This window comes from Rousettus aegyptiacus, unplaced genomic scaffold (assembly GCF_014176215.1).
Source record: "Rousettus aegyptiacus isolate mRouAeg1 unplaced genomic scaffold, mRouAeg1.p scaffold_m13_p_8, whole genome shotgun sequence".
Lineage (NCBI taxonomy): Eukaryota > Metazoa > Chordata > Mammalia > Chiroptera > Pteropodidae > Rousettus > Rousettus aegyptiacus.
Window position 1 is genome coordinate 3,372,309 of NW_023416311.1, and position 15,238 is coordinate 3,387,546.

Below are 15,238 nucleotides of genomic sequence, written 5' to 3' on the forward strand. Positions count from 1 at the left end.
AGGTACTCAATACCGGTGGATTAATATCAGTGAATGAATAGATCTAATGGTAGAGCTGCTTGCTTACCCTCATGCTATACCGCCTTCAAATTAGCCTAACAAATTACGAAGTATTAAGAAAAATAATTGCCCTCGACAGTTCTAGGCAGTACGTTCTTCACAAGGAAAATGTGACTCACACCACGGTCTGCCAGACACTGTCCCTCTTCACCAGAGCAGAAGTCATCCAGAAACTACAACCGACCCCTGTCTGAGAACGGAAGTGCTGTTTCAAATGACGCTGGCTCACCTGGTTGGGCGGCTGTCCCCAGAGGAAAGTCAGAGAGATGGCTGATGCCACACACAAAGGGAGGAAATGCACCCCGACCCCCCCGCCTGGAACAGCTGCGCCAGGAGACGCCCCTCTCTGGAAAGGAGGAAGAGGAAGTCAGGAAAGCTGCGCCGCTCGCCACCCAGCCGGGAAGGCCGAGACTCACGAGAAAGCAGAAGGAAGAGGGGAGCCGGTCCTTAAATCACTCGTCCCGGGACTTGCTGAGGAAGGAAAAAATGGACGCCAGCTCCTGAAGTTTTCTTCAGCCCTGCTGTCTCGGGGTTCTCTCTGCGCTGGGAGAAACTACATGGGCGCGCCTCCCTTCGGATGCAAACACGCACATCGGACCTGCGTGTGCCGATGGCTAGGTGCGGAACGAGAGGCGGATGTAGGCCGCCACGCATGAGCCCAGCGATGGAGAGGCATTCCGCACCGGGAGGAAACGCGATCGAATACCCGTAAATGCTCACGAGTGTCAAATGTACGCAAGAGAACTGTGGGAAAGATGCGCACCGGCCGTCAGCGACAGGTCCACCTGGGAAACGGGTTTAGGGCGGAACAGGAGGGCGGGCGTTTCACCTTTTACCTTAAACTGCTCGTTGTGAACGGAAGGTCTTGGCTCCCTGCACCCCTGACCCCCGTGTGATGGTATCGGGGGGCGGGCCTCTGGGAGGTGATCAGGGTTAGATGAGGTCACAAGGATGGGGTTGTCACGAGGGGATTAGTGCCCTTGTAAGAGGAAAGCGGAGAGCCTGTTCTTTCTCCTTCGGCCATGAGTGGACACGGAGAGACAACAGCTACTTGCAAGCTAGGAAGGGAACTTGCTAGACACCAGATCTGCCATCACCTTGACCTGGGACCTCCCAGCCTCCGGAACTGTGAGAAATAAACGTTTAAGCCGCTCGGTCTGTGGTATTCTGTCACAGCCGCCCGAACTAAGACATTATTTCCACGTTTTGATTTTTGTTCATGAGTGCCTGCTCTTTCACGACAAAAATATCAATAAAAGACTTCTTCATACAAAGATGGCCTTTTTCCCCCCATACCCAAACCGGTATGTCGCTCCTTGCCGTATTTTCAGAGGTGGTCGGACGAGCTTGTAGAATGACGTCTCGCTTCCTGTGACACCTGCCCGTCACCAGGGGCCCTCCCCTCCCTCACGCTGCCGCAGGACGGCTCGGGAGCTGTGCCCTCCAGCTGCGTCCTGGTGCCTGGCTTCTGCTCACCTTGACCTTCTAGCTACACCGGCGTTGACGTTCTGCAAGCCCACCGACCCCGTCCTGCTGAAGGTCACGGCCCACAGCGGTGCCCGGGTCTGCCGACCTGTCCTTGGTCTCGGAAGGGAGAGCGTTCACCCCACTCCTTGTCTGCATCCGCCTGTTGGCATTCCAGCTACTCTCATGTATCAAACAATCTTCTAACAGCACATGTAAAATTGACACCGAGAGACTGCTCTGTCCACTGGGTCTTTAAAACCTCTCTCTAGGAAACAGAACCTCTGGTACTTTTCAAATAGGAAAGACACCGATACATGTTCATAGCCGTAGTGATGCTGTTCATTTCTGCACCTACAGCTCATGCATGGGACACTTTCTCATGCTGTCACTACGTTTTGATCCTTACGATAACCTGGTGAGCTCGACTGGGCAGCTATTATTATTCTCAACTTAAAGAGAAAAAAAAAAAAACCAGATTCCGCGTTTAGTGAGTTGTCCTGGATCATCCGACTGGCAGGCGGCAAAGTCGATTCCGACTCATCGGTGGGTCTAAACACTGGCTGCATGTTAGAGTCATGAGGGCTTGCAAAAAAAGCCCATCTCCCGTGCTCACACGGCCAGCTCAACGAGAATCTCAGGGGATGAGGCTCTGGGTGTTAGAATTTAAAAAGAAAACCTTTCACGGATGACCTTGACACACCGTGAGGCTGGAGGCCGCTGCGATCCACAGGTGTAACTAAGTCTTATGTTAAATGCGCATGTGTTTGCTCGTCACTGGGGTTAACAGCTCCCTCTTACGGGAGTGCTACAGTGGACCACTGCCCAACACAAAGGAACGGCGTACTGACACATGCGGGCACGCGGGAGAGCTTCACTGCCTCGGGTCAAGGGAAGGGAGCCGCACTCACAGGCTGTATGTTTTATTATTCCATTTGTGACAGTCTGGAAGAGGCAGAACCCCAAAGGCCAAAACAGATCCGGGAGTGCCAGGGGCTGACTGCAGAGGGGTGGCACGAGGGAAATTTTGGGAGAGATACAGATGTTCTATATCTTGATGATGGAGGTGGTTTGACTGTAAACACTGTCAAAATTGAGAGACTGTTCAATAAAAAGGGTAAATTTTACTGTATGTATCTTAATAAAGCTGATTAAAACACACACATACATATATGTGTGTGCACGCATGCATACACACACACACACAATAAGACACCACTACAACCCACTAGAATGGCTAAAATTAAGAAGATTGACATACCAAGTATCGACAAGGACATGGAGCGATTGAAGCTGTCGCACGTTGCTGGTAGAAATGCAGAACGGTTTTTTTTAAGGAGGGGGATGGGGTTCTGAGGACAGGCGGACCTGGGCTGGCACTCTGCCTCCGCCGCTTAACCCTGCGTGACGCTGGCCCAGTCAGGGCTTCTGGGCCGCGGCTGGTTCACCTACACGAGACAGTGGTAGTGTAAACCTGCCTCCTTCACAGGGTCAGCGTAAGGCGTAGAGGAGATCATGCTTGTGAGGTGTTGCGTGTGGTGCCTGGCACGCAGCACCAGCATTGGATGCTGTGACCAAGAACAGATTTCACTGCTCTGAATATCATCGTCACTCTTCTTGTCGTAGCGGCCTCTGGACTCCTCAAAGGATGGATGACTCCTGTTTCCACGGCACCTGGCTTTGTCCTTAGCAAGAAGGCGGCTGTCCACACGTTTGCCCAATGAAAGGAGTAGAGGAAGCCAGGAGTTGATGGAAGGCATACAGCCCCTCTGAGTGAGATGGCGGCGGCCACCCCAGGTAGCATTCCACTTCAAATGTTCGTGGTCTGATGTTGGAACCCGCAACCTAAAACAAAGACCCCTGCGACACTGTGCATGCAAGAATTTTATGCCACTTGTTCGGTGGGACCTGTATATGTGGCCTCGACCCTAACAGTTTATAGACACTTTCCATGTGCTACGAAATGCTCACGACCAATTTCGAACATGTGGGCTTCACAAATACTTGCAAGAGAGCCTGAGGAAAAGACCTCTTTGGGTTCAAATTGTCTGGTTGGGAAGGTAATGCGGTGATTAAAATGGACTGAAGCTGTATTCGTGAGCCAGCAAACACCGAGAAGATTCCATGGAGAAACTATATCTTTCCATACGGAGGTCCTAGTAGAGTGGCCCGGGCAGAGACTGCTCGTCAAGTCACGAAAGGTGTGACCGGCCCCTCCAGGTCACAGGGAGATGGGGGTGCGGCACCAAGCGGGGGACGGCTGCTCATCTGAGGCACTGCCCATTTTTGGCATTCCTTTTGCACAATCCAATGTCTGGCTTTTGTTGGCAAAGTCTGTCCACCTGCCGGCGGATATCAGCCACCGCGGGAGAAATTCCAAATGAAGAAAATCTTTCCTGTCCCGTATGCAGACGACCTAACACACCCGGTGTGCCTTCAGCGGGTGCTCCCCTTTCCGGCCTGCTTGGGGGACCAAGATGTACCACGGCACGCTCCATTCCCCACACGTACGAGGGGAATCTCTGGGATTCACGGGCACGGCTGTTGAGTTCAAGGATCCTGGTGCACACGCGGCTCCCCACGGACGTCCGTGTTCAGGTGCCCGCGTCGACCCTCGAAGGGTTATAAAATGCGGCAATACGGTCAGCTCTTCTTCGTTTCCAAATGTCGTCATTAGAGGTATCATTTAATGAGATCGTTATTCACTGAAATATCTACGAAGTGCCTACGATGTGCCAGACAGTGTTCTAGGGGCTGGGGACACAGGCTGAACAAGCCGAGCGACGTCGGCCCCCACGGAGCTCACGTTCTAGTTGGGGTGACAGGCAGTAGACGAGTGCATATCCAATCTAATGATAAATGTCAGGCAGAAAATGAAGCCAGGTGAGAGGCCGGAGAGTGATGAGAGGGTGCTGTTTTAGAAAGGTCGATCGGGAGGGACATCCATGAACTCTGGATGAAGGAAGAGAAGGCGCCATGACTGACAGCTGCAGAGGCAAAGCACAAACAGCAGGTGCAAAGGCCCTGCGACAGGAACGTGCTTGGGGCCTCTGAGGGAATGCGAGGAGGCTGCTAGCTGGATTTTTAAAAGATTCTGTACAAAGATAGAACCAATGACGCGATAGTGCCGTCCTGGCACTGTGCCAAGCCCCTTCCGTGGACTAAGCATCTGAGCCGATCCTCAAAGGCAGGAACTATTATTATCCCCATTTTATAGACAGGAAACTGGTTCAGACGCTAAATAATCTACCCAAAGTTATGGATAACCTCACGCGACATGCCAGGATTCAAAGAGCTCTGTCTGCTGTCAGAGCCCACATTTTTAACAAGTTGCCATAGTACATGTTTCCCATTGAAAGAATAAAACGGGTGTTTTCATCCAGCAATGACATTCAAGAACAAGGAAGTTAGGAGGAATGATGAGACCATCACGCGATCTTTCAAAATAAAAACTGTCATGCCCTAGAGCCCAGCCAGCAGCCCAAAGTGGAGAACACTTTCGCTTCCGCTAAGGGCAAAGCCTCAAGGTCGAATTTCTGCTTTCTGCAGAAAAATATGGGAGGTACAACAAACCTTTCTTTTGTATTCTTTGGAGAGCCTTTTCATGGTTGCTTGGTTTTTATCCTGGGCTGTTTTCATCATCCATTTTCTACCTAACTATATAGGTCATCACTAAACAGAAAGGGGTGGCTTTTCGGGGGGGGAGGGGGGGAAGAAGTTGAATCAAAACACACTTGAACACGCATCTCTTTTTCTTTTTCTTGTGGTAAAATACACACAACATGAAATTCACCATCTTAACCGTTTCAGCATACAGTTCAGAGGTCTTAAAACATCCATAATGTCGCGCAGCCATCGCCACAGTCCAACCCCGTTAACGCTCTCATCTTGTAAACCTGAGACTGTCCCCAGTAAACGATAACTACTCCTCGGCACCCCTCTCCTCAGCCCCTGGCAATCACCACTGTATTTTCTGTCCTTATGAGTTTGACTACGCTAAGTACGAAGTGGAATCCTACAGCATTTGTCTTTTGGTGACTGGCCTATTTCACTCGGCTTAATGTCCTCAAGGTCCGTCCATGTCGTAGCGTGTGTCAGGACTTCGTTCCTCTCTAAGGTGGGATAATATTCCACTTTATGTATATGCCACATTTTGCTAATCCATTCATCCGTCAAGGGGTTGCTTTCCTGTTCTAGCTCTTGTGAGCGATGCTGCTGTAAACATGGGTATGCGAATATCTGAGACCCGGCTTTCGGTTATTCTGTGTATATACCCAGAGGCAGGATTGCTGGGTTATATGATAATTCTATTTTTAATTTTTTAAGGAAACTTGTACCGTTTTCCATAGTGGCTGTACCACTGTACATTCCCACCAACAGCGTACAAGGCTTCTAATTTCTCTACATTCTCGCCAAAACCTGTCGTTTTCCGTTTTTTGGTTTTCCTTAATAATAGCCATACCAATAGGTGTGAGGTGGTTTCTCACTGTGGTTTTGATTTGCATTTCTCTAACAACTAGTGATGTTGAGAACCTTCATGGACCTGTTGGCCATTCATATATCTTCTTTGGAGAAATGCCTATTGAAGTCCTTTGCATATTTCTTAATCGGGTTGTTTTGTTGTTATTGTTGCTATTGTTGTTATTGTAGGAGTTCTCTATATATCCTGGATATTAATACCTTTGCAGACATATGATTTGCAAATAGATTCTTCTATTCTGCGGGTTGTCTTCTTACTCAATGGATAGTGTCTTTTTTGATGTACAAAACTTTTATATTTTCACGAAATCAAATTTATCTAATTTTTCTTTTCTTACCCATGCCTTCGGTGTCATATTTGAAAAATCACCACCAAATCAATGTCATAAAGCTTTTGTCCTATGTTTTCTTCTAAGAGTTTTACTCTTTTAGATCTTAAATTTAGGTTCTTGATCCATCTGGGGTTAATTTTTGTATATGATGCTAAATAAGGGTCCAACTTCATTCTTTTGCACATGGACGTCCAGTTTCCCCAGTACTATTTGTTGAAAAGACTATTCTTTCCCCGTTGATAGCCTTGGTACCCTTGTAAAAAATCATTCGACCATATTTGTGAAGATTTATTTCTGGGCTTTCGATTCTATTGATCTATATGTCTGTCTTAACGCCAATACCACACAGTTTGGGTTACTGGAGCTTTGTAATAAGTTTTAAAATCAAGAAATGTGAGTCCTCCAGTTTTGTTCCTTTTTTCAAAATTGTTGTGGCTATTCATGATCCCTTGATATTCTAAAGGAATTTTAAGATGGGTTTGCCTATTTCTGCAAAAAGCCCAAGATTTACTTTATAATCATTATGTTATTGAAAATTAATTGTTTATACACTTCACTTAATCTAAAAAGTGCTGCACACTTTCCGGCAGAAAACTCTCAGACTCTGGATCAAAACTGTAGTGCTTCTAGACTGTACCACAGATATAATCTTCACCGTCTCATCCAGCCTCCAGCTATCAGGAGGGTTATGCGCCTATAGGCTCGCAGCTGCCTAGGCCCGCGGGATTAAATAAAGAACCATCTACTGAGAGGCCGCTCAGGCCATAGCCCGGGCTTCTGGGAGCTTCAGAGGACTGCCGTGTATGACTGCAGATGGTGCCCGCCACCTGCGAGCTGTCCGCTACACAGCCCACCTGCCTGGACGCGCTGGCCGTACCTGCTCGTACGCTCCACCCAGCGCAGTGGCCACGTGACCCCGTCCTCCCCAGGCTTCGCGCTCGCGATCTCTTTCTTCTCCCCGCTCCACTCTGGCATCAAAACCTACGCCCAGGGCACACTTGTATACATTGATGGTGCATGTAAGTAAGAAGAGAGGCTAGGCTTCAGCCTCTCTAGAGGGTAATTTAGTGATACTGATCAAACTCTGAAAAAAGGTGCAAAAACATATGAACAGGATTTTTTCATAATGTACTTCACATAGAGAGAAAACTAGAACTGTTCAACCAACTACGGTTAAATAAATTGTGTTTTGGTGCCTTCATGAGAGATCTGTCACGAAGCCATTACAACTTGCGAGATAAATCTTCGTATACCGACAAAGAAAGACATTTCCAATACATCAGTGAGGGCAGGAAGCAGTGTTTATCATCACTATTGTGGAAAAAAATTCCTATGTGAAAAGGAAAAATTCTAGAAGAATGACTACATCGTGTAATTAAAAAAAAAAAACCCTTTTTGTATTGTTTTTTTTCTACAACAGTAATGTATTACTTTAAAAAAATTTTAAATTAAATAGATTTTAGGAAAATCTGCTCGTTGGGATAAACTTCTGCTCTCCAGCCTCCAGCTAATACAGGCCACAGTCGTTCCCGGGAAAAACTAGGATGGCTGCTATGCGCAAATAGAGCCCGAGTTTTATTTTGTGCCAAAAGCCTTCTTTGTGTGTGAGTGAAAATTATCATCGTCAGGACTCTGGATTGCGGCAGAGCTCCGCCGTGAAGGGAGTTCGCTGGCATGGCTGAACGCGGGTGCTCCACCGATGCCCGCAGGCGCAGGCCCGCGCCGCCTCTCAGCCTGGCCGCCTCTCGGCCACCCCAGTGCCACGCGAGCCGCTCTGTCCCAAAGGCTCCTCTGAGATCCCAGAATGGAGCATCATAGATGTGACCGGCCAGGCTTGGGTGCCTTTCCCATCAACTAATCCCTGTAGCCAGAGGGATGCCATATTTGAGTGCCCAAGTTGGCACAGGCCCGCCTCTGCTGTGGGGCGGGGGGAGCAGGGGACCCCCAGTCCAGCTCTAAATCTTGTTCTCTTCCGTTATACAAGCCATTTCTCCTCAGGGCGCCTCACTCACCCCAGGTCAGTCAGTTCACTCTAGACAAAGGTATAAATACACAGATTCTCATTTTTCTCTGCAGATGGGGATCAGGATATCGGATTAAAAAAAAAAAAAAAAAAAAACTGGCAAAGCCACAGAGGGGCTGCTGGAGCGACCTCACACTGACTGTATTGTTCATCAAATAACGGTAATGATTGATGGCCTTTGTGATTCTCAGTTGTCACGATGCCTGGCAGGGATGCTGATGTTGGGAGGAGGGGAAGGCGGGAGGCCTGGCTGGTGTCTGGGCTGAGTGAGACAGAATCAAATGAAATAAATGGGCAGAAGGCGCACAACCCCGGGAGCTTGTTTAGACAGAATAAATATGCAGTGGATTTATCAGGTCTCTGCCTCCTACATCATTAAAGAAATTTCAATCGTTATGGTCCACGAGAACCTTACGTGAAGTCCAGGAGAGAACAGTTTTCTCCGTCGGTTGCTACCTATGGCGTCCAGCGTGGCATCAGCGGAAGAGCCCACCGGTGTGGCAGGGTGGCTTATCACCAACCACACTTCAGAAAGGAGAGCGTTCAGGGGACCAGATTTCATTCGCTGTATCCAAGTGGACTTAAAAAAAAACAACAACACTCAATCTGGTTTTTTAACCGTTAATTGGGTATTTTGAAAAAAAAAAAATAGAAAAGAGAGTATGTCTATTTCTATGGAAGTGCTCAATGTCTAGTAAAAAACTATCAGGACCCTATTTACAATGCTAATTTCATAAAGTCACAGCTACCAAGAATGGTTCACGACCCACAGCTTTTCATGTCGTGTGACATTTCTGTTAATGTGGTCGATCAAAAAATATTTTTATGAGAAGTCCGGCTAGCTTTATAAGTGAGGATGTCAAATTTCTGGATTTTAAGACTTCCTGGCAAGAATATTAATTCAGTCTTAACAAGGAAGGAAGTTCTGACACATGTTACAATATGGATGACCTTGAGGAGATTATACTAAATGAAATAAGCCTGTCACAGAAGGACAAATACTACATAATTCCACTTTATATTGGTCAAAATCAGAGACAGAAAGTAGAAAGCTGGTTGCCAGGGGCTGGGGGAAGAGGACACAGAGGTTGTTGTTTAATGGGGACAGAGTTTCAGTTTAGAAAGATGAGAAAAGTTTTGGAGAGGGACGGTGGTGATGGTCGCATAACAATGTGAATGTACTTCATGTCACCGAACGGTACACTTAAAATGGTTAAAATGGTCAACTTTATGTTATGGAAACCAAATACAAAAAAATTGGGGCAGAGACACTGTTTTTTTCCTCCTGGTGTTTAAAGAAGTGCAAATAAAGGTTTTCGTTAATTAAAAAAAAAAATAACTTCATGGCTAAGTGTAGTGAACACTACACGGGAGTGTGTAAGGAGGAAGTTTACACGCGTGCTGGCTGTTAGGAGCACACTCCGTGAATTCCTGAAAATCCCTTTTTCTAGTCATAGGATATTTAGTCGTTACTGACAAAGCTGGGCCAAAAATCAGTAGTTGAAGAACGTGCGATCAAAAGGAATAAAATGATGGTTTGCTTCACATTATTTTTTCCATAATATTTATTTAGTTAGTTATATGGAATTCACAGACCCTAAAATTCACCCCTTTTAAGGGTTGAATTTTCTTAACTTGCTGATTTCATTTTCAGACTGTTCACTGCTAAGTATATAGAAATCCAACTGATTTCCGTATATCGATCTTGTGCCCTTCAACTTGCTGAACTTATTTATTCTAATTGTTCTTTTAGTGAATTAGTTGGGATTTTCTACGTAAAAGACCACGTCATATATGACTAGAGATAATTTTGCTTCTTCCTTTCAAATATGAGTGCCTTTTATGTCTTTTTTGCCTCATTTCCCTGGCTAGCCCCTCCGATCTTACGTTGAACTGAAATGGCAGGAGAGGACGTCCTTGTCTCGTGCCTGTCTTGGGGGACACGTCCAGTCTTCCCTTACGATGCCACTGTGCGGTTTTCCTCGCTGCCCTTTTACCAGGTGAAGAAGTTCCTTCCTATTCCCAGTGTGTTGACAGTTTTTATTAGGAAAGCGTTTTGGACTTTGTCAAATGCCTTTTCTGCATCCATTCAGATGATTACACGGTTTAAATTTATTTTTAATCAATGAGAATCATGCTACATTCTCTTTGTAAAAAAAATATGTTCAGTACATTAAAGGCTAGAATCTCCCTGATTCTCCCCCAGGCACCCCAGAGTACCCACTGGTATCAAGCTGCTCTGTTTCCTGTCAGATATTTTCCTATGCGTGATGTGTGTGTGCGTGCGTGTGTGCGTGCGTGTGTGTGGCTGTCGAAAATATACACTGTATTTTAACCAAAAATGGTATAACAGACACATGCTGCTTCCTCTCCCTGGGATCGTCACTTGCTCCCGGCTGATACTCCCGTGCCCCGTCTTTTCTTAACGGCCACAGTCAAGTCCCCTGCCTTCCCTGGGAACTCCCAAGGTCATCCCGCCCACCAGACGTGTTTTCCTTCTAGTGACAATGCGGGACCTCTCCCCGTCCCCTGGCCCCCTCCAGCTGTGTTTAGCACAGAGGTTGGCTTTGAGCCGCCCAAACTCCCACGCGGCACACACGGACCCCCCACGCGTCTTTCGTACCTTGAGGAACACTTCCAGCCATTGTACGATGACGCTGCTTTAGCCACGGTTCAATTTTAGGCCAATTGGACCTCTTTATACGGCAGTGTTTGCTGGCGTGATGAGCTGCGGTCAGCTGTCTTACAGACTATGTTTCATTTAGTGCCCATAACACAGGCCCCTGTGAGGAGGGCGGGGGGTGGGGGGGATAGGGGAGTCTTGCTGCACGGGAGAATCAGGGGAAGAACATCTCCACTTATTATTACAGTCTGGTTTCACACCAGGCTTCTGGGTATGATTTCCTGTGAAGACAGGGCTTTGCTGTTTCAAAGAAACAAAGTCTGAAAATCGCTACGTTATTGCATTTTGCTCTTGTTTCATAAAATGGAAGAGAAAATAGAAAAGTGGAATTGCTGATTTCAGTATAAGAAGTCTAAGCCTCACAAATAAAGGCACTGCTGACAAAGGTGGCACTCAGGAAGCATGCGGAGGCTGGGGGTCTCCGGCTTGGGCTGGACATCGCTGAACTCAAGCGAACCCATGGGTGCTCGCTTGTAAAGGAAAAAGACCGCGTTTGTAAAATATGTATGGAATACTGGAAAGCTATGTTGTCAAGGATCGTGTCTAAATCGTGGAGAATAACAGAGGGTTTTGTGACTGGTTTTAACTCTCTGGGGACAGACCTCTCATAATGTGCGAGTCTACTATTTAACTTTCGCACTGGACTTGGACCCACGTCTTTAGGAATGTGCCGTGCACAAAAGGAGTGGAATGACTGGACGATATCACGTCAGGCCATGAGGTCCTCGTAATCGATGACGGTCTCATGTAATGGTTACGCAACCGGCATTTTGTTGATTAACTGACTGTAGAATTAATCTAACTTCTTGATGGGTGACTTTGCTGGTGTGTTCGCCTCGGTCCGTTTCCTCTACACCAGCTCTGAGGAATGCCTCAGTACGGAGCTCTCTGGCCTCCATGTGAACGCTCTGGGACCTTCTCTTGTGGTGACGTCTGCCACCACTGATCTAAACTCGTTCCACTGATGTGTGACACTCAGACGTGCAGCCATTATGCAGCCCGGGATGGGGGCTTCGTGTTTACCTGGAAGCTTATAACACGGATATTCTAGTTGCCGACTAATCACAGAGGCTGTATACTTTTTAGCACGAGATACATGTGCCACTCTCACATATATTTGGTAAGAATTTTTAAAAGTACATCCTTCCTGAAGGACCACATGACAATACGGATCGGGAGCCTTAGAAAGAAACTCACCTTTTGACCTAGAAATTCCACTTCTGGAATACCTCCTATATAAACAAACGGATAAATATAGCTGCACAAAGATCTGCACTCCAACATTTAATAACCCAGTTAATAATGATAAACCGGAAATAACCAATAGAAAAGTGGTTAGAAAAGACAGGTTTTAAAAGAAAAAGTGACCTTCTGTATGTTAGGTTTTTATGTTATTCTATGTATTACGATTTTTAAGATTTGGAAAGGTTCACACCAAAATGTCAACAATAATCATCTCTGGGTGACCGAGTTATCCATGACCCCAAAATTTGTATTTCCTTTCTCTGAATTACCTTATTATTATTATTTTTTTTCTAAAAAGAGCTTGTGTTGCTGTCTGTATGTATGTGATACTACTTTTCAGGTGATACAGGCCAGTCAACCCAAACTTTAAAAGGTTAGAGGGTACTTTTAATGATAATTATAAAGTACATTTTGGTAAAAATTCTAAATCACTCTTGAGAACTGTTTTACGGAGAACCTTGTTTCTGAGGTCAGGATGTTAGCTATCACATCCTCTGTTTCAAATTCATCTAACGGTTTTCCCACGGGCCTTCTACATCACAAAAATTCCCCGTCAGGCCAAATGCCATAACTGCGCGTGACTCTTACCAGATAGCCTCTCCAGAAGGCCTGAATATAGAGCGCGGCTTCCTCTTCTGTCAGCAGGAGGGAGAGTGGGATTGGTGGCCGTGGGCTGAAAAGCAACAAAATGGTCACAGGCCCATGAGAATCCGTGCTTCAGCCTCAGCAAGGCCTGTGACAACACAATGGCCTCTCTGGTTAAGTGCCTCAACCATTCTCATGCTTACAAAGCAACTACGTCACGTGACGGAAAAGTTCAGGCTTGAGTTAGCATCTTCTCGTTTTAAACTCTGCAACGCATGTTTTGTTTGTAACCAGCATGCGCTTAAAGCACTGTTAGCCGGCTCTGCTTTGACACTGGGTGTAGCAAAGCTGCACGACAGTCCGGAAGGTGTGACATACACGTTACTGACATCGAGCAAGAGGCGGGACAGAAGCGACCTGTACGAACTGCGTTACGACTAAGATACAATAAAGGCCTCTTTTTCCAACAGTCTATTGAAGGGAAATTCGCTAGTCTGCCCCTTTCCCGAAAGCAAAATGTTAGAATTTATCTCTGATCGGTGTGCATTCCAGTTAAATGTGACTTAAATTCAAGCATATTTTTAAGTTCTGTCACTACATCTTAACAAGCGATAAAATATCTCAAGCGTTGGGTCAGTCGACAGTGTCTGCTCTTGCGGGATTTTTCACATGTGATTCTTTTTTTACTTTATATTAGTTTCAGGTATGCAGTACGATGGTTAGACACCTACATGATTTACGAAGCGATCCCCCCATGAGTGTAGCATCCGCCTGGTACTACACACGACCGTCACTGTGACGATGACTACAGACCCTGTGCTGTACTCTACATCCCGTGACTGTTTTGTAACTGCTAATTCGTATTTCCTCAGCCCTTCACCCTTTTCGCCCAGCCCCCAACCCCTGTTCCCTCAGGCAATCGCCCACTCATTTGTTCTCTGTATCTGTGAGTCTGTTTTCATTTGGTTTGCTCCTTTCTTTTGTTCCTTAGAGTCCGCATATAAGTGAATTCACATGGTATTTATCTTTCTCTGACTTATTTCACTCAGCATAATATCCACTAGGTCCACCCATGACATTGCAAATGGTAAGATTTCGATTTTTAACAGCTGAGTAATATTCCATTGTACGTATGTACCGTAACTTCTTTATCCAATTGTCTGTTGATGGGCACGTAGGTTGTTTCCATGTGGTATGATTCCTGATCATAGATACCGGATTTAAAAATCATGGCTAAATGCCCCTGCTTTTCCCCCCTAAAAGTTTTATAGAGATACTACCCGCTGATAAGAGCTCACAAGTCTGACTTCATTCTGGTTGCTTATGTTTTCCCAAAGCACAGCTACCTCTGAAAAGCAGGAGTCAAGACATTTCAGATGAGTACAAAGAAAAAAACCTCTGAAAGGATGTGGGTCTCATGGGGCTGCTCCCAGGGCAGGGTCCCCAGAAACAACTTGGCGAGCACGGGACACGCAAGTGCCCAGGCCTCAGAGCTGTCCCCAGTGACAGCCATCATCTGAGTTTACAGGGACTCCTGCGTGGAGACAGGTTGACTAACCTGCCCACGGTCACACAATTGCAGGTGGCCCAGTTCAGGGCCCGAAACCCACGCAGCCCCAAAGCCCCGGTGTCCCTCGCAATGCCCAGCTCACACCAGACCTCCAGCGGGCAAGCACGGGCAGGCGCCCGGCCTGGCACAGACCGCACAGCTAACAGGCAACGGCACCCGATCCTCCAGGGTCTGGGGTTTTAGTTCCCTCCAAACCGACTTAAAAACAAGCACCACAGCCACCACCAAAAAAACCCACCCTCGACACAGGGTGTTTGTGGGGATGAATGAATGCTCTTTTGAGTGATTCCAGAATCAGAGAAATCAAAGCCAGGAGGAACCCCGGGGATTATCGAGACTGTTCTAGCAAGCAGTGGTGTTGCCAGGAGCGGGTTCTCCGGCCACGCAGGTCCTTCCTGCCTAAGACACCAAGTAAAGGAGATTCTCCCACCTCTTTGAGAGATAATCACACCCTCAAAATGACAGCATCATCAGAAACCCTTCCCTGACGTTCTGTTTCCATCTTCATTTGCATGATGTGCTGGCTTCTTCTTTTTCTGGTTCTGTTTCTGCAGTCGCTTCTTCTTGCCTACGGCCGAGTCCGGTGGGCCGTGGTGGAGCACTCGTGTTAGCTGGAGGGCTGCCCCTGGAGGTGCGCCGGCCACCCGCTTTCCACGTGATACGTCTCTCTGCCCGTTGTCCGTATTCTCTAAATCTCAGTTGTGTGACACCAACAAATCACACGGCTTTAGTACTTCTCCTTTGCCAGTTAAAAGCCAACAGCTTCTGCAGAGACCCTGATGCTTCTCAGGAGACTT

General features: G+C 46.9%; 1 protein-coding gene across 17 annotated transcripts in view; it reads right to left on the reverse strand.

Moving 5' to 3' along the window:
* IQCK (IQ motif containing K) overlaps positions 1-15,238 on the reverse strand; it is an 87,033-nt gene that overhangs the window by 36,107 nt on the left and 35,688 nt on the right. For 3 of the 17 annotated variants that reach the window (XR_004952427.1, XM_016156915.2, XM_036225461.1), the window contains exon 7: positions 12,875-12,959. The exons of 7 other annotated variants lie outside the window; for them this stretch is intronic. Coding sequence is in view for 9 of the 10 variants with exons in the window: in XM_016156915.2 (XP_016012401.2) it covers positions 12,875-12,959 (85 nt within the window). In the remaining variant the exon portion in view is untranslated. 7 more of the 17 variants (XM_036225462.1, XM_036225464.1, XM_036225469.1 and 4 more) reach the window with 5 other exon arrangements.